The sequence below is a fragment of the Balaenoptera acutorostrata genome, chromosome 5 (genome assembly GCF_949987535.1).
Source record: "Balaenoptera acutorostrata chromosome 5, mBalAcu1.1, whole genome shotgun sequence".
Lineage (NCBI taxonomy): Eukaryota > Metazoa > Chordata > Mammalia > Artiodactyla > Balaenopteridae > Balaenoptera > Balaenoptera acutorostrata.
Genome location: NC_080068.1, coordinates 50,867,955 through 50,888,276, shown reverse-complemented (window position 1 = coordinate 50,888,276; position 20,322 = coordinate 50,867,955). Strand labels below are relative to the sequence as shown.

Below are 20,322 nucleotides of genomic sequence, written 5' to 3'. Positions count from 1 at the left end.
GGCCTCAAATTTACTAGTCACATCTTGCTCATCCCATTTGATTAACATAATCCATCAATATAGTGAACTAAGTGATTTTCTGTAGAATATCTACCTGGATTAGGTCTCTTTCAGTTATAACAGAAGCAGGAGAGTTATAACGTAGGCTGTTAACATCGCTTTTTACTAATGCCATGTGAATGTGAACAGTTTCTGATCTTGTTTTTTTATAGGGATGGGAAAGCATGCACCCAACCGATCACTGATCGCATACCATGTACCCAGAGCCATGTTAATTGACTCTAGCAAGATGTCACATCCGGCACACAGCCGTAGTCAGGGCTACTACTTGGCTGAATTTGCTTTAGTCTGCTGTCATCCTGCAGCATCTATCTAAATTTGCGGGAACCAGAGTGGTGAATTAAGTGGAGATATGATGGGGGCCACTGCTCCTACATCCTGTAAGAGCTGTAAAGGTGGCACACCCCACACACAAATCTGAAGCTGAGGGGTCTGAAAAAAAAGGAATTAACATAGCAGGCCTGAGACTGCTGTCCGTAGAAAGACCTGATTGCAAGGTTGGCTCTTGGCTGGCATCTGGGAATTTGGATTTCAGAAGGGTTTCCACCATTCCCTAACTGATAAGGGGGGCTCTCTGTGCCTCAACAGCTTGTAGAAACAATGTGGTTTATGCCAAGCACATTTGATAATGTGCTGATATTGAGGAATATCTTAGGCAAAGAGTACCTACATGAGCAGCCCCCAGGAAAACTTGGACACTGAATCTTTCGTGAGCTTCCCTGGTAGGCAGCATTTCCTATGTGTTGTCACAATTCCATGCTACAGGAATTAAGTACTGCACTAAGAGAGGACTCTTGGAAGCTTATACCTGATTACCTTCAGACTTGGATTCCTCCAACTTCATTTCACCATACTTCTAAGAACTGTCACATCTCCCTTTTGGAGATTTGCTCAGGAGAAACAATGGTACCCATGCTCCCACATCCCTCACCTTCCTCCCAGCTGTACTTCTGGTCATAGAATTATGCCTGATGCAAAGCAGCAGCTGGAAGAGATGGAGTTGGGAGAAGGAAATGTCGGACCAGTACAAGGAAACCTCAGAAGCAGAAGCCAGATACAATCTGTCACCTAAGAACCGCATGGGGGGTCCAGAGTGAGCACCAGGAGCAGCAGTTTAAGAGGAAATGCTGAGAACGTAGCACATTCAACAATTTCACAAGTATTTTTCAAGTTTCAGGAACTGTATGCCAGAAAATGTAGGCACTGGAGAACCAATAAAAGACCAGTTCCTGCCCTCAAGGAAGTTAGAGACTACTAAGACGTTCCAAAAGTCATAATCCAGGGACACCAAGGAGTGCATTTCAGGAGGATGGGCTGCCTGATGCCTTTCTCCTCACTATGCCCTGCTTTATTAGTAGACACACATGCGCAATAGAATTCATACCGCAACATCTTAAAGTATAAGTGCTTCAGTCTCAGTCTCATTCATTTAATATTTATCTTAGGCACATAAAGAAGTTTATAGACTAGCATATTTAACATCATAACCCATCAAGTGTGCCGCTTTCAAAGCCCCATACACTGTTGCGAGGGATACACAGATGATTAGATGAAGGAATTCACAGCCTACAGGGATGCACATGTGTGTAACACAAACACAGAGAAGTGGGCAACATGGCAGGACCGTGGCAATTAAAGTAGGTGACTATGAAATTAATGGAGCCTCCAAGTTCCAAACTGGAACTTAAGTGTGTCAGTGTGGGCACCTTAAAAGCTTCTGTCCCAGGGCCTGGATTCTGTTAGCACCTTCCTCAGATGTGAGAGTAGGAGACCCAACAACCTGGGGCGAACCAAACAGACCTGGGCTCAATTCTCAAGCCTGTCAGTTTATTACATATGGGACCTGGGCCAAGTTACTGAGCTTCTCTATTTACAAAGTGGGCAGTAATACCTTCCTCACCCTGTTGTAGTGAGAATTATATTTAACTGGTTGTAAAACATAGACGATACAATGAGCTTTCCATACATTATTTTTCTCCCTTTAAATGCCATGGCAGGAGCATGGGAAAAGGAGATAAGAACAGGAAGAAGGGCAAAACACAAGAAGGGAAAATGAACTTGATAGGGAGGTAGGGAATAATAGTAGTACAGGCAACAGTGGCCAGTTGAGCTATTTGTGCCTTAAATAAACTTTCCCTCTCTGTGGCAGCTCAAAAGCAGGCAAGGAACATTGTTCCACTGAAAGGGAAAATTTTATTTAATCATATCCTCCCACGTCAACCCTGAAAAGTCATTTAATCTATCTTAGATATGTCTCCATTCATTAATTTATTCATTCTATTTCATAAAGCACTTTAGACAGTGCTACTCATCATGTGGTTCAGAGACCAGTGTCCAAGTGAAGGAGCTGGCACCAGAAAGTAAATCAACTACATCACCAAGCCCACTATTTAGTCAACATTTTTTCATAGCAAGATTTCCTCCCTGAATGAAACAACGTGTTGATTTACATTGTAGAATGAGGAGCACCTTATCTCATTCTGGACTAGCTACTTTGAGTAGCACTGTCTCAGAGTACCCAGTCACTTACTAAACAGACAGTCTTTGAACTAACCTTAGCTGAGGAGTCCCCGACAGATTTGCGTCAGATAATAAATTTCCCAAATCCTCGTGGTAGAGCTCGTGCCGTTAAAAAATAACATCACATATGACTCGGAAAATCTGGCCTCATGCTTTTTAAAAGAGAAGTGTTTTATCAAACAAAAATAATGAAGCATACAGGCTGTGCAGAATGCTAACCACAAATACTAGGGGTGAGCACCTCGTGGAGATGGGCATCAGTTGCAGACTTGCCAGCAAAGTGTACTCAGCACAGAATTTAATTAGAAATGAACGGTACTGGTGCCTATAAAAGAGGTAGACTTTATAATGGTACAAAGTGCTGCCAGGCTATACAGCTGAAGGGAATGACCTCTGAAATCCTGAGGATTTAAAAAAAATGTTTTGGGGCTTCCCTGGTGGCGCAGTGGTTGAGAATCGGCCTGCTAATGCAGGGGACACGGGTTCAAGCCCTGGTCTGGGAAGATCCCACATGCCGAGGAGCAGCTGGGCCCATGAGCCACAATTACTGAGCCTGCGCGTCTGGAGCCTGTGCTCCGCAACAAGAGAGGCCGCGTTAGTGAGAGGCCCGCGCACCGCGATGAAGAGTGGCCCCTGCTTGCCGCAACTAGAGAAAGCCCTCGCACAGAAACGAAGACCCAACACAGCCATAAATAAATAAATAAATAAATAAATAAATAAATAAATAAATAAAATTTAAAAAAAAGCAATCTGAGAACATAATTTTTCATTCACATAGAGGAGTGTTAAGGACCCATTTCTAATTCTAAAACACAACACAAAACAATAGAGAAAAATCCATTTAGTCCAATTCTCTAGGACTAGCCTTAAAACCTTACAAGCAGTGATGCTGGTGTTTCTAATTCCTGCCAGTGGTTCGGTTATATAGAGGAGCATTTAGAAAACAAGTGAAGCACATTTTTCCGTCTAGTCTGACTCATAATTTAGTACAGATCCAGCCTTATATTGTAGCACAACTAAAATAAAGGAACCGGAGATTAACCAAGATGGCGGAGTAGAAGGACGTGCACTCACTCCCTCTTGCGAGAGCTCCAGAATCACAACTGGCTGCTGGACAATCATTGACAGGAAGACCCTGGACTTCACCAAGGAGGATACCCCATGTCCAAGGACAGAGGAGAAGCCACAGTGAGACGGTAGGAGGGGCGCAATCAGAGTAAAATCAAATCCCATAACTGCTGGGTGGGTGACTCACAGACTGGCGAACACTTATACCACAGAAGTCCACCCACTGGAGTGAAGGTTCTGAGCCCCACGTCAGGCTTCCCAACCTGGGGGTCTGGCAACGGGAGGAGGAATTCCTAGAGAATCAGACTTTGAAGTCTAGTGGGAATTGATTGCAGGACTGTGACAGGACTGGGGGAAACAGAGACCCCACTCTTGGAGGGCACACACAAAGTAATGTGTGCATCGGGACCCAGGGGAAGGAGCAGTGACCCTGGGGGAGACTGAACCAGACGTACCTGCTGGTGTTGGGGGGTCTCCTGCCGAGGCAAGTGGTGGCTCTTTTTCACCGTGGGGATAAGGACACTGGCAGCAGAGGTCCTGGGAAGTTCTCCTTGGCGTGAGCCCTCCCAGAGTCTGCCATTAACCCCAACAAAGAGCACGGGTAGGCTCCAGTGTTGGGTTGCCTCAGGCAAAACAACCAACAGGGAGGGAACCCAGCCCCACCCATCAACAGTCAAGTGGATTAAGGTTTTACTGAGCTCTGACCGCCACAGCAACAGGGAGGGAACCCAGCCCCACCCATCAACAGTCAAGAGGATTAAGGTTTTACTGAGCTCTGACCGCCACAGCAACAGTCAGCTCTACCCACCACGAGAGCCTCCCATCAAGCCTCTTAGATAGCCTCAACCACCAGAGGGCAGACAACAGAAGCAAGAAAAACTACAATCCTGCAGCCTGTGGTCCAAAAACCACAGTTACAGAAAGACAGAGAAGATGAAAAGGCAGAGGGCTATGTACCAGATGAAGGAACAAGAAAAAACCCCAGAAAAACAACTAAATGAAGTGGAGATAGGCAACCTTCCAGAAAAAGAATTCAGAATAATGATAGTGAAGATGATCCAGGACCTCGGAATAAGAATGGAGGCAAAGATTGAGAAGATGCAAGAAATGATTAACAAAGACCTAGAAGAATTAAAGAACAAACAAACAGAGATGACCAATACAATAACTGAAATGAAAACTACACTAGAAGGAATCAATAGCAGAATAACTGAGGCAGAAGAACGGATAAGTGACCTGGAAGACAGAATGGTGGAATTCACTGCTGCAGAACAGACTAAAGAAAAAAGAATGAAAAGAAATGAAGACAGCCTAAGAGACCTCTGGGACAACATTAAACGCAACAACATTTGCATTATAGGGGTCCCAGAAGGAGAAGAGAGAGAGAAAGGACCAGAGAAAATATTTGAAGAGATTATAGTCGAAAACTTCCCTAACATGGGAAAGGAAATAGCCACCCAAGTCCAGGAAGCGCAGAGAGTCCCATACAGAATAAACCCAAGGAGAAACACGCCGAGACACATAGTAATCAAAGTGGCAAAAATTAAAGACAAAGAAAAATTACTGAAAGCAGCAAGGGAAAAACGACAAATAACATACAAGGGAACTCCCATAAGGTTAACAGCTGATTTCTCAGCAGAAACTCTGCAAGCCAGAAGGGAGTGGCATGATATACTTAAAGTGATGAAAGGGAAGAACCTACAACCAAGATTACTCTACCCGGCAAGGATCTCATTCAGATTCGATGGAGAAATCAAAAGCTTTACAGACAAGCAAAAGCTAAGAGAATTCAGCACCACCAAACCAGCTCTACAACAAATGCTAAAGGAACTTCTCTAAGTGGGAAACACAAGAGAAGAAAAGGACCTACAAAAACAAACCCAAAACAATTAAGAAAATGGTCATAGGAACATACATATCGATAATTACCTTAAATGTGAATGGATTAAATGCCCCAACCAAAAGACATAGACTGGCTGAATGGATACAAAAACAAGACCCATATATATGCTGTCTACAAGAGACCCACTTCAGACCTAGGGACACATACAGACTGAAAGTGAGGGGATGGAAAAAGATATTTCATGCAAATGGAAATCAAAAGAAAGCTGGAGTAGCTATACTCATATCAGATAAAATAGACTTTAAAATAAAGAATGTTACAAGAGACAAGGAAGGACACTACATAATGATCCAGGGATCAATCCAAGAAGAAGATATAACTATTATAAATATATATGCACCCAACATAGGAGCACCTCAATACATAAGGCAACTGCTAACAGCTATAAAAGAGGAAATCGACAGTAACACAATAATAGTGGGGGACTTTAACACCTCACTTACACCAATGGACAGATCATCCAAAATGAAAATAAATAAGGAAACAGAAGCTTTAAATGACACAATAGACCAGATAGATTTAATTGATATATATAGGACATTCCATCCAAAAACGGCAGATTACACGTTCTTCTCAAGTGCGCACGGAACATTCTCCAGGATAGATCACATCTTGGGTCACAAATCAAGCCTCAGTAAATTTAAGAAAATTGAAATCATATCAAGCATCTTTTCTGACCACAACGCTATGAGATTAGAAATGAATTACAGGGAAAAAAACGTAAAAAAGACAAACACATGGAGGCTAAACAATACGTTACTAAATAACCAAGAGATCACTGAAGAAATCAAACAGGAAATAAAAAAATACCTAGAGACAAATGACAATGAAAACACGACGACCCAAAACCTATGGGATGCAGCAAAAGCGGTTCTAAGAGGGAAGTTTATAGCTATACAAGCCTACCTAAAGAAACAAGAAAAATCTCAAGTAAACAATCTAACCTTACACCTAAAGAAACTAGAGAAAGAAGAACAAACAAAACCCAAAGTTAGCAGAAGGAAAGAAATCATAAAGATCAGAGCAGAAATAAATGAAATAGAAACAAAGAAAACAATAGCAAAGATCAATAAAACTAAAAGTTGGTTCTTTGAGAAGATAAACAAAATTGATAAGCCATTAGCCAGACTCATCAAGAAAAAGAGGGAGAGGACTCAAATCAATAAAATCAGAAACGAAAAAGGAGAAGTTACAACAGACACCGCAGAAATACAAAACATCCTAAGAGACTACTACAAGCAACTTTATGCCAATAAAATGGACAACCTGGAAGAAATGGACAAATTCTTAGAAAGGTATAAACTTCCAAGACTGAATAAGGAAGAAAAAACTATCAACAGACCAATCACAAGTAATGAAATTGAAACTGTGATTAAAAATCTTCCAACAAACAAAAGTCCAGGACCAGATGGCTTCACAGGTGAATTCTATCAAACATTTAGAGAAGAGCTAACACCCATCCTTCTCAAACTCTTCCAAAAAATTGCAGAAGAAGGAACACTCCCAAACTCATTCTATGAGGCCACCATCACCCTGATACCAAAACCAGACAAAGACACTACAAAAAAAGAAAATTACAGACCAATATCACTGATGAATATAGATGCAAAAATCCTCAACAAAATACTAGCAAACAGAATCCAACAACACATTAAAAGGATCATACACCACGATCAAGTGGGATTTATCCCAGGGATGCAAGGATTCTTCAATATACGCAAATCAATCCATGTGATACACCATATTAACAAATTGAAGAATAAAAACCATATGATCATCTCAATAGATGCAGAAAAAGCTTTTGACAAAATTCAACACCCATTTCTGATAAAAACTCTCCAGAAAGTGGGCATAGAGGGAACCTACCTCAACATAATAAAGGCCATATATGACAAACCCACAGCAAACATCATTCTCAATGGTGAAAAACTGAAAGCATTTCCTCTAAGATCAGGAACGAGACAAGGATGTCCACTCTCACCACTATTATTCAACATAGTTCTGGAAGTCCTAGCCACGGCAATCAGAGAAGAAAAAGAAATAAAAGGAATACAAATTGGAAAAGAAGAAGTAAAACTGTCACTGTTTGCGGATGACATGATACTATACATAGAGAATCCTAAAACTGCCACCAGAAAACTGCTAGAGCTAATTAATGAATATGGTAAAGTTGCAGGTTACAAAATTAATGCACAGAAATCTCTTGCATTCCTATACACTAATGATGAAAAATCTGAAAGAGAAATTATGGAAACACTCCCATTTACCATTGCAACAAAAAAAATAAAATACCTAGGAATAAACCTACCTAGGGAGACAAAAGACCTGTATGCAGAAAACTATAAGACACTGATGAAAGAAATTAAAGATGATACAAATAGATGGAGAGATATACCATGTTCTTGGATTGGAAGAATCAACATTGTGAAAATGAGTATACTACCCAAAGCAATCTACAGATTCAATGCAATCCCTATCAAATTACCAATGGCATTTTTTACGGAGCTAGAACAAATCATCTTAAAATTTGTATGGAGACACAAAAGACCCCGAATAGCCAAAGCAGTCTTGAGGCAAAAAAATGGAGCTGGAGGAATCAGACTCCCTGACTTCAGACTATACTACAAAGCTACAGTAATCAAGACAATATGGTACTGGCACAAAAACAGAAACATAGATCAATGGAACAAGATAGAAAGCCCAGAGATTAACCCACGCACCTATGGTCAACTAATCTATGACAAAGGAGGCAAAGATATACAATGGAGAAAAGACAGTCTCTTCAATAAGTGGTGCTGGGAAAACTGGACAGCTACATGTAAAAGAATGAAATTAGAATACTCCCTAACACCATACACAAAAATAAACTCAAAATGGATTAGAGACCTAAATATAAGACTGGACACTATAAAACTCTTAGAGGAAAACATAGGAAGAACACTCTTTGACATAAATCACAGCAAGATCTTTTTTGATCCACCTCCTAGAGTAATGGAAATAAAAACAAAAATAAACAAGTGGGACCTAATGAAACTACAAAGCTTTTGCACAGCAAAGGAAACCATAAACAAGACAAAAAGACAACCCTCAGAATGGGAGAAAATATTTGCAAATGAAGCAACTGACAAAGGATTAATCTCCAAAATATATAAACAGCTCATTCAGCTCAATATCAAAGAAACAAACACCCCAATCCAAAAATGGGCAGAAGACCTAAATAGACATTTCTCCAAAGAAGACATACAGACGGCCACGAAGCACATGAAAAGATGCTCAACATCACTAATTATTAGAGAAATGCAAATCAAAACTACAATGAGGTATCACCTCACTCCTGTTAGAATGGGCATCATCAGAAAATCTACAAACAACAAATGCTGGAGAGGGTGTGGAGAAAAGGGAACCCTCTTGCACTGTTGGTGGGAATGTAAATTGATACAGCCACTATGGAGAACAATATGGAGGTTCCTTAAAAAACTAAAAATAGAATTACCATATGACCCAGCAATCCCACTACTGGGCATATACCCAGAGAAAACCATAATTCAAAAGGACACATGCACCCGAATGTTCATTGCAACACTATTTACAATAGCCAGGTCATGGAAGCAACCTAAATGCCCATCAACAGACGAATGGATAAAGAAGTTGTGGTACATATATACAATGGAATATTACTCAGCCATAAAAAGGAACGAAATTGAGTCATTTGTTGAGACGTGGATGGATCTAGAGACTGTCATACAGAGTGAAGTAAGTCAGAAAGAGAAAAACAAATATCGTATATTAATGCATGTATGTGGAACCTAGAAAAATGGTACAGATGAGCCAGTTTGCAGGGCAGAAGTTGAGACACAGATGTAGAGAATGGACATATGGACACCAAGGGGGGAAAACTGCGGTGAGGTGGGGATGGTGGTGTGCTGAATTGGGCGATTGGGATTGACATGTATACACTGATGTGTATAAAACTGATGCCTAATAAGAACCTGCAGTATAAAAAAACAAACAAAACAACTAATACTAAACTTTCATTGGGTTATTTGTATGGAAATATGTTAATATAAATGTTTCAGACATTACATGAAATTTCTAAAAATGTTATATTTGTATTTGTATGGAAATATGTATGGAAATATGTTAATATAAATGTTTCAGACATTACATGAAATTTCTAAAAATCTTATATTTGTATTTGTATGGAAATATGTATGGAAATATGTTAATATAAATGTTTCAGACATTACAGGAAACTTCTAAAAATCTTATATGTTCTGGTATAAGGTTATAAGTAATAATCCTAGTTATTACTTTAAAATGTATATCTCAGAAATAACTAATTTTCTTGTCAACTGCATTATTATGAACTTTCATCAAATCTTTAACCATGGTCATTTTTAAGTCTTCTGTCATTTACAGACAGTTCTGGGTGTACTCTGATGATTTTGCAAGTATGTTCCTATAAAAGGGTTTCATCTTCAAGAAATTCATGGAAAAGACTCTGACAAGTACAGGTTTCTGGTAACTGACTGTACTGCTGAACTGAATGAATAAGCATTTTTAGAACTCTAATGAAAAACTGATGAACTCATAAAAGTGCTAACAAAAGATCAAGATGAAAAAAAAAATTAATTACATGGGACTGAGTGAACTGATGAGGATGAGTATAATTTTTGTGACTTTCTGTCTGAATTAAAAAAAAAAAAATCCCACAAGGACTCAGAGGCAAAGAATATACAAATCAATTTTCACTGCAAAGTAAAGGAGCTGTTACAGTGGAGGATTACTGGACTGAATGTCAATATTATGACATAGTATGAGTGTGTTTCATGTTTGGTAATTGCAATCATTGTTGCTTTTGTTGTGGTCATCCATGTACAATGCTTGGTGTCAGTCTATTTATCTCTTGTAAAAATAAAATACAGTGTGTGTGTGTGGGAAAAAAAAAAAAATAAAGGAACCAATAATGAGAGAGTCACATAAGAAAACACATCTTCTGTGTCCCCATTTCTATAGGAAGTCAGCTATTATAAACAAGCAAGGATTCTCAATCAGGAGAACCAGGTTCTAAGCGTAAGTCTGTCACAACTTTTACCAGGTCATCTTTACAAGACATGCTACTTTAGGACCAGGTTGCTTGTATCACTGGCTGTACAAGAAAGTTAACTTGCCACCCCTATACACAAAATTTCAAAAAGAGAATTAACAGATTATTTCAAACTTATTTGTTAAAACTGTACAGTGTTGTATATACATTATTCATGGTCTCTTAAATAAATTCAAGTAAAAACCATGTATGGAGCTCAGTAAGATATAATATTTATTAATTTTAAAACATACATACACACAGCAAGCCCACTTCCCCCCACCAGTACATACACATATTTTCTATTAGTAAGTGGCTTAATCATATCCTTGTGAGACAAAATAAAGTAATCTTAAACTGAAAAAAGGGATTATTTTGGTTCAGTGTCTATGGCCCCAATTTGCAAAATCTTCTTTTTCAAGTTCTGCCAAGGTCCTAACCAGATATGATCCTCAAGTCTCAAGTTGGACTTATAGTGAAGAACTTTTAGTTCTTTAATTCTGAAGTTCACAAAATGTTTTAACAAACAAAAAATACCAAAAGCAAATGAGAAGGTAATTGATCTTGGACCCTCAGACACTGGGGTGATATTTTCACACTGATCTTTAAATAAAAATAACATTGAAATAAGCTAGAGAAACACTTGGCTTTTAAGTATTATCTGCTTTCCATGCTAGAGTCTGTTGACAATATTTTTCAGAGTAAAAATAAAATAATAATACTTTAATGTGAAGCCTACAAATACTTATACACTAGTTTCGTTCAGCATGTTAGCCACACCAATCTAGTCAAACACCTGGTCAGAGTGTAAAGATAGAGCTTCAAAACCAAGACCAAATTTCAGTTGAACCACCTATAGACTCTACATTGGAGCCCCTTATTTTGCTTCCTCTGGAATGTCCTACTCTTTTGAAAGCCCAAGTGTCTAAGGTCAGAATTTCAATATTAAGCTCCCTAGAGTAATAGAGAAAAGTGCTAGTTAAATGTTTGGGTTAAGTTCTAGCCAATGCCTTTTAGAAAAAACAACATATTGCTCATTGGTTAAGGCAAAAAAAAAAAAAGTCCACACAAGTTCTGGTCCCCTTAACAACCATCCTCTAAGATAATGAATGCAGAGCACGACTTACAACCCAGAAACCAAAACCTGCAGTCCAATTGGTTTCACTCTCCCACCTAAAAGTTGTGGACCAGTGCATTAGAAAAGATGCGTGGGCTGTAGGTAAATGATTTTGCACCTTGTGAAAAGCTTTGGGGAAGGCCTTGGAGGACCCAAGGAGACAGGAACGTCTCTAGGCTCTGTCTGATATCACCTTCAAACTATCAGTGGGACAAGAGTGAAGTCCTAACAGTGGATATTCCCTCCCTAAAACTTCTCAAGCTGGGGAGTTCCATAGCAACTGGCCCAGAAAAGAGTAATCAGCCCTAGTCACTTGGTAACCCAGCTTTCATCCCCAAATTTTGTATGTCTACCTCTTTTTTTTTAATGAGAAGCACAGTATGCAGCTCCAAGGTAAACGTACAAAATTCTCCTTCACCACTCTTGTTCCAATCACGTTCCTACACACAAGAACATTAGCACCAGAATCTTATAAAACAGAGGACTATCCAACGCCAGAGTCATACTAGGTCATTAGAAATAAAAGGTTTCTTTGCGACATTTGCTTTAGTGTGGTTCTTAGAAGATCAGCAGAGAGGCCAGATTCCCACAACAACACTGATCAAACATCAACAATAATCACCGAAACCAAAGATATACATCTATCCATAGAGAGCAGTTACCTTTCTCCTTAAAGCCTAGAAACAAGCAAGATTTTTAAATGTGTTTTATAGTTAAGTTAGGGTAAAGGAAACATTTTCTCCTACTGATCCTAGGTTTTTTTCATTTTCTTCAACTGATCCTAGTTTTTATCACCTACCACCACCAAACCACTCCCAAATAAATGTACACATTTATACAAATAACACACAAGATTCAATGCATAAATAACATGACCTTTTAAATGCTTCTCTCTTTCTCCCTTTTTTTTTTCACTCACTTTAAATACACGATCTACTAATATTAAATACACATTCATGTAACAAGAACCCTGTCACTATTCTTTCATTGGATACATCTTGAAATAGCATCAGTGGACTTGAAAAGTGATGGGATAACAGTTGGGAAGGGACAGTTGTTCAATCTTCCTTTGAAACACATGGATGTCTTTGTCTTTTCTTCTGCTGCAAGGCCTTTCTCAGAAAATGTAGGCAGTTCAGAAGTCAAGGCTCAAAACCACAAATCTCTGCTTCTAGGATATCAGCACTTTTGTTGCACAAGGATGTCATCTCAAGTGCTAGGGCAGCATCTAAAAGCAAACGGGGATATATGCCACCAAATAGTTTACATATATTCTTTCTAGAAATTGATTTCTACCTCACTTGCTTTCTCATATTGTATATATTGACAGTATTGGTAGGTATTACATGGTCTAAGAAAACCTTAGATCATATGTATCAAAAACAAGATTTTAAAGACAGTCTTCAGGATAATTATCCACCAAAACTATCACGTGTAGCACATCTCCTTTTGTGTAAATAATGACTAATTTTGACAAAATAGATACAAGTTTTATAGAGCTTGCAGTTTATACAGTACGTATAGCAAATACATTGCAATGACTTCTACTAGGCCCTTGGGAGGGACCTGTAAAAATGAGAAACTAAAACTTAAGATTTGTGCACATCACAGTAAATTCACATTTGATGTCACAGACATTCAAAATGCTTTGTGGAGGTTAACAGGTTAATTCCAGCAACACAGTTATAAGAATGCAGGATTTTATTTTTGAATGACTTGTGTGAACTCACATAGCAAATTATCACCCCAAAAGGTCTGATTTTTTCTCTTTTTTTTTTTTTGGTTTTAGTTTTTTAGTACTAAAAAGTTATAATTAAAAGGAAGGCAATCACTTGGTATGGTGCTGATCCCTCTTTATTAGGAAAAAGATTACCAAGCAATCATTTACTCTTTCTTGCTTTACAAACCCAAAGGGCAAATGACTGATACGGGAGATAAGTATATATCCTTCTGGAGCACTTGTCACCCTAAGTTCACATTACTGTATCCAATAAAATACAGGAGATTAGTTTAAAAGCAAGAGATGCAAGCACTATGAAAAGGGATTTCATCCCAGAGACAAAAGCTACTCCTGTTTTTTTAAGTAGTACAACTCTTTGTCTATCAAGAGTTCTCATAGAGTCAATCATTGGAGAATGTTTCAGCTGTAGAATTTGTTGCTTCAGCAAGCTACAAAATATTTCCCATGAAAGGTCACACAGCTTCAAGGGTGAGAAATCAGACCTACCCAGCTCAGAACCAAAATGAGTCAGTGCTGGTGTTCCACTCGAGGCAAATTGGCCTCTGAATCATCTGACAGGGGAGATCCTGATACCTACAAGTTAATAATTGAGCATTATAATTGTCTCAGTAATTGTAAAAGTCCTACTTCCTCAAAATCCCAATTCTTGTTCAAATACCAGATGGATTAGAACTTGAGAACTATTCATAGCTCAAGTTGCTTACACAGAAGATGAAGTAAGGGCTTCATCTTATTCTTTGACCTCTTTGTTGATACATATGTTAAAAGATACTTCTGATATGCCAGGGCAATGTAAACCCCACTATAACCCATGTCTACCTATCACCAAAATAAATGAATAAACAAAACAAAACAAAACCCTTTAGAAAAAATAGAAAAACAACTGAGGATTAAGGACAAGAGGCAAAACTTGGAGATGTATCCCTTCACAAGGGGGTAGGTTTCCAATTTTGTTTGTTTTTCACTTCTGTGACTTTGCCCAAGGGGCAAGCCCTAGTCTCAGAGTCGTAAAGAAGTGCAAGAAGCTAAAAGTCTGAAAGGAATCCCATCTTTATAGTCAGAGAAACCAGAAAAAGGGGTCCCTGCAGGGCAAAAAGTATGGGGGGGGGGGACTCCGGAGGGAAGAGAACTAGAGAAGGGGACCCTCTAATTCTATGTATAAACCCACAGAAGTCTCAGTCCAGTTCCTGAAGTATGCATGCATGGGATAGCTCCAAACAGCATAGCAATTCTCTAAATTCAATTTAGAGAAGTGAATGAGATTTGAATCACTTGTACAAGCCTCCAACTAAGCCCTGAACTACACAAGTGTAGGACAGATGCAAACTAGGATGACAAAGACTTAGAGAACTGAGATTTAAACCACCTCTCACAGAAGATAAGGCAGAATTTACAGTGTAAACAAAACTTGGGTGACTGCTTACTAAAATAAAAATTTCAACATTCTCCTGAAGATTATAACAAGACCCAGAGACTATACAATACAAGGTTTACAATATCCGAGATGCAATTCAAAACTCCTGGACATAAAAATATCCAGGAAAGTGTGATTCATTCTCAAGGGAAAAGGCAGTCAAAAGGCAATAATAATAAAGGCAATCCTGAGGTGGCCCAGATGCTGGAAATTTATACATACTTGAAATGAATGAAGGGACAGGAATTCTTAGTAGAGAAATAGAATTTCTAAAAAGGAACTAAGTGGATATTTTAGAACAAACACACATACACAAAAAAATACATTACCTGAAATTTTAAAATTAATAGCAGAATGGAAATGACAAAGTAGTCAAAGAACTTGAGGACAGATCAATAGAAATTACTCAGTCTGAAAAATAGAGAGAAAAAAGATTGAAGAAAGTGAACAGTCTCAGGAACCTGTGAGGAAATACCTACCAAAAGGTCTAACATATATGTCATTCATTAGAACTTCAGAAGTTAGAAGAGAAAGAAATTAGGAAGGAAAAAAATGTTTGAAGAAATAGTGACCAAAAACTTCCCAAATTTGGTAATAGAGATAAATTTACAGATTCAAGAAGCTTAGCAAACTCCAAAAGGATCCACTCAGAGAAAACTATGCCTAGACATATCATATTCAAACTAATGAACACAAAAGGTAAAGATTAGATCCTGAAAGCAGCTAGAGAAAAATGAAACATTACTTACAGGGTAACAATTCAAATACCTGAGAATTTCCCACCAGAAATCATAGAGATCAGAAGACAGATAAATAATACCTTTATAGTCCTGAGAGAAAAAGAAATTTTTTAAACCTACCAACTCAAATTCTATATCCAGTGAAAATATATTTCAGGAAAGAAGGCAAAATAATGTCATTCCCAAATGAAAGAAAACTAAAAGAGTTTGTCACCATCAGACCTGCTCTGCAAGAAACACTAAAGGAGGTCTTTCAGATTGAAGGAAAATAATACCAGAAAATAAAGCTGTAATCTTTAAGAACGAAGAACAACAGACACAGTAAGTAGCTAGGTAAACATAGAAAACTACTTTCTTCTCATAAAATACTTATGACTATTCAAAGCAAAAAGTATAACATAGTATAGTGAGGTTTTCAATGTATGTGAACAAAATACAAATGCAAACTGTAACATAAAGTTCAGGTGGGAGGAAAGGAAATACATTTGCAAGGTTTCTACATTTTATAAGTGGTACAATATTTACTCTAAGTAGACTATGAAAGATTAGTTATGTATACTGTAATTCCCTAGAGAAGTCACTAAAACATAATGCAAAGAGGTATCTCCCAAAAGCCAATACTAAAAATATTCAAATACAAAAGAAGCCTGGAAAGGGAAAACAGAGGAACAAAAAACAACTAATAAAAAGATAGAGCTAGATCCAAACATATAAATAATCACATTAATGTTAATGGCCTAAATATTTAGTGGTAAGCAGGATTCTAAAGATATTCCACTAAGATTCCTGTCCCTGGCTAGTCAATCAAACTAATTTAGCTGTTGCTGTGAAGAGACTTTTCACACGCAATTAATGCTACTAATCAGCTGACCCTAAGATACGGAGATTATCCTGGTGGGCCCAAGAAATCACATGTGCCCTTAAAATGGGAAGAATGTCAGAAAGATGAGGCAGAAGGGGACATAAGAGAGAGTCAAGGAGAAAGAAAGGTTCAACCACTGTTGCTGGCTTTGAGGATCATGGAATTAGGCCAGGAGCCAAGGAATGTGAGTGGCCTCAAGAAGCTGAGAATGAGAACAACTCCCAGGCGCCAGCCAGCAGGGAAAGAGGGACCTCAGTCCTACAACCACATGGAACTAGATGCTGACAACAACTTGAATGAGCCTGGAAACGGATACCCATCCCCCACCCCCCCCAGCCCCGAGCCTCCAGAAGGAAATGCAGCCCTGCTGACATCTTGGTTTCAGCCCATGAGACTCTTAAGGAGAGCAGCAGCTGTGCCTGGACTTCTGACCTATGGAACCTATAATAAATGGAGATTGTTTTAAATTGGTAGTAATTTGTTAGCAGAAATAGAAAACAAACAGACATTCCAATTAAAAGAATCAGAATTGAGAGAATAGCTACCAAGGGAAGACCCTAATTTATATGCTGTTGGCAAAAGAAAACACTTTAAATATAAAACCAGATGGGTTGAAAGTAAATGAAAGTAGAAAGATATACTATGGAAACAAATAAGTAGAAGTAGGTTGGAGTGACTACTTTAATCTCAGAGAAAATAGACTTCAAGGCACAGAGCACCATGAGAGAAAGAGACATTTCATAATGATAAAAGGGACAATGTATCAGGAAGACAAAGCAAGTATAAATGTGTATGTATCTAATAAGACAGATTTAAAATACATGAAGCAAAAATAGACAGATGTAAGAGAAAAATAGACAATTCCACAATCATAGTAAAAGATTTTGACAGCACTCTTTCAGGAACTGATGGAACTAAACAAAAAAATCATCAAGGATATAGAATGTCTAAACAACACTATCAACCTTAATTGGATTTCACATTTATAGAACACTATATCCAACAAGTAAAGAATATACATTATTTTCAAGAGAACAAGGTTCATTCACCAAGATAGACCACGTGCTGGGCCATAAAACACATCTCAGTGAATCTAAAAAAATCAAAATCATACAGAGTATATTCTCTGACCATATGGAACTAAATTACAAATTAATAATAAAATATCTAAGGAACACCCAAATATCTAACTATTAAACAACACATTTCTAAATAATTACTGGGTTAAAGAAGAAATTACAAGGAAAAATGTTTTAATGTTTGAATGGAATGATAATGAAAATACAACATACCGAAATCTGTGGGATGAAGAAAACAGTGCTTAGAGGAAAACATCTGAAGCTATGTCTGTAAGTACATAAGACGTGTAAGCATGTAGGGCGTGAGGGAGTGGAGACAGATTCCATGGATTAAGTAATATTTTACTTACAAAATCTATCTTACAGATTGTTCCAGAGGTACATAATAGAGTTTTATAAATGTGAAAATGTTTGTGTTAGGTACAGAAACAAAATGTAGTTCAGTGCATAGATGAATACCATAAAGTAAGACCGCAAGGCAGGTCACGGCCTCTGCCAGCGGGCCTTTTGCTTTCAGTCTCCTGTTCTCTTTCCACTCAGATTTTCCACACGTAAGCTCGTGTTACATTGCTGTTAATTTGTGTTTTTCACTACACCTACTTTCTTCTTTATTTTAAATGCAAACGGAAATTTAACAAATAAACTGAGAGTAAAAGCGCAGAACCAGTTTATAAATATAAAAGGATTAGTTCCGAACAAGAAATAAAAATATTGAAGAAGTGGGAAGGCAGCCAAAGCCTTTCTTCCATTGCATGAAACTAGATTGAGCTATGTCAACCCTGAAAAGCGATTTGAATAATAGTGTGCTCACAGAGAGCAAGTGGAAAATTCTGCAGCTTTAAAATCCATATTTAAGTTGAGAAGTATACAGGAATTTCCTGAGACTCTGTAGTCCCTCAATGTAAAATCTGTGGCAGTGATTCATCTTCACACAACAGGAGTTTGTTTAGCTTTGATGATGTTGTCCCCGAAATTGCTGGCAAGAGATAAGGCAAAAGCAGCAGCAGTCTGTAAATGTTGTTTTCAGAATCACTGGGTAACTGCCTCTGCCATTTGTTATCCTCAACAATATCATTCCCCTTGTTTGCAGAGCTCTATAAAATAATTTAAAGAGTAACAGTAGGAAAAAGCATCGGCATAGAGAAGGAGGCTACACACAGGGGCTGTCTATGAAATGGAAATACTTAAACCATGAGGATGGAGAATTCCAAAACAAAAGTTGCCTAGCATCAAGCAAAGGTGAAAATCTGCTTGAAGAAGGAAAGGGCAAGTTCGATGATTCATATCCCAAGTTTGTAGTTAGTTATGGATGGCTCAGGAGATTAAAAAGTTTGCCAGTTTTCTTAGTGATATGACTGTTGTTGACATGAAAGTAGCAGAAACATAAATATTCTGAAGAGAAAAGAGGAATTATAGAAAAAGACTATATGGAATAGAAAATCTTTAGCAAGGATGGAATGGATTGCCCCCGGGGAAAAGTGTCAAATGGAGAATACATTTTAAGAGAATAAAAACTATTCCAGAGTGTCACTCTTTGAAAGGTAATAACTTTGGTATTAATGCAGTGAAATATCATAAACTACCATAAAGCCTATAGTTATATTAAAGCGATAGCTGGGCTACACACACACACACACACACACACACACACACACACACACACACAATTTTTTAATCTATAAAAAATTGATCACTGTAAGCTGGGAAATGTTTATGTAAATATATATGTAATAAGGGTACTCAATGCAATGAACCATGAAACAAAATTTAACAAGCAAAATTTTATAGATCCCACTAATAAACCTGCCCAATTCTTAAGAGCAAACTCTCCATAGGACACTTTAAAAGGAAATATGAGAGAGACCCGAGTTCCATGCGTCCTACAGAGAGTATTTCTATACCTGATGTAATGCAGTATTGAAGGTGTGCAAGTCAATAGCGACCAGAGAAGGAATTCGAGATTCTGAAAGATTTTTGTTCTCCTTCTTTATTAGCCTGGAATTTCGAGCTAGATAAAAATAACCATAAACACAGTGAGAAAATCAGACGTTTTTGTTAGTTCTTCACATTCAGTATCTGTCCCTTGGTATGTACTTATTGTACATAAGTCTGTACATTTTCACATACTTAAATACGTAAAGTTACTATAAATTTTTAATATTCTATTAGTTTATTTAACATACATTTTAAATAATGTAAACAAAAGGGCTGAAAAAGTAAAAGCGTTACAAACATACCGATGCCTTCCAAGGCTTTTAGTTCAGGCAGATGATTATAGTTTAGTTCAGGCAAACGGACATCTCTCTTTGAGTATTCCCTTCTTTTCTTATTTGCCTGAAGTAGACTCTTTTCACTAGCAACCTAATATCATCAGAACGGTTAACACAAATGAATTAGCTTCCAGGTAAGCTTGCCCCCTTTCATAACTACTATGTTCATATCCTAAAATTTATAGAATTGAAAAGCTAGAATAATACAAAATTTGAAGAACACTAATAACATACAAAACAATTTCATCCAGTTATTTCAAACCTCTTCCTCTTTAAATCTATTAAAATTACTAACAAGCAGATTGGTTGGTTGCTATGAGTTTCTCCTACTCCCTCCACCAACCTTCAGTGTAAGTCCTGGCAAGCAGTACAAGGTTAAAAGATGGGCATCAGTGTCCTGGTCTTTCAGGCCAGCAAGGTCAGGTCTTATGACACTTGCTGGGCTTTTCAGCATAGTTGCTG

The 20,322-nt window shown here is 37.9% G+C and overlaps 1 protein-coding gene across 1 annotated transcript in view; it reads right to left on the bottom strand.

Moving 5' to 3' along the window:
• Positions 1-10,879: 10,879 nt before the first annotated feature.
• Positions 10,880-20,322, bottom strand: part of CDKL2 (cyclin dependent kinase like 2) — a 34,247-nt gene continuing 24,804 nt past the window's right edge. The window contains exons 11-14 of the mRNA XM_057546211.1: positions 19,828-19,951; positions 19,492-19,598; positions 13,982-14,068; positions 10,880-12,982 (exon numbers count right to left, since the gene is read on the bottom strand). Coding sequence (XP_057402194.1) covers positions 14,003-14,068; positions 19,492-19,598; positions 19,828-19,951 — 297 coding nt within the window. The 3' untranslated portion in view covers positions 10,880-12,982; positions 13,982-14,002. The remainder of the gene's footprint in view (positions 12,983-13,981; positions 14,069-19,491; positions 19,599-19,827; positions 19,952-20,322) is intronic.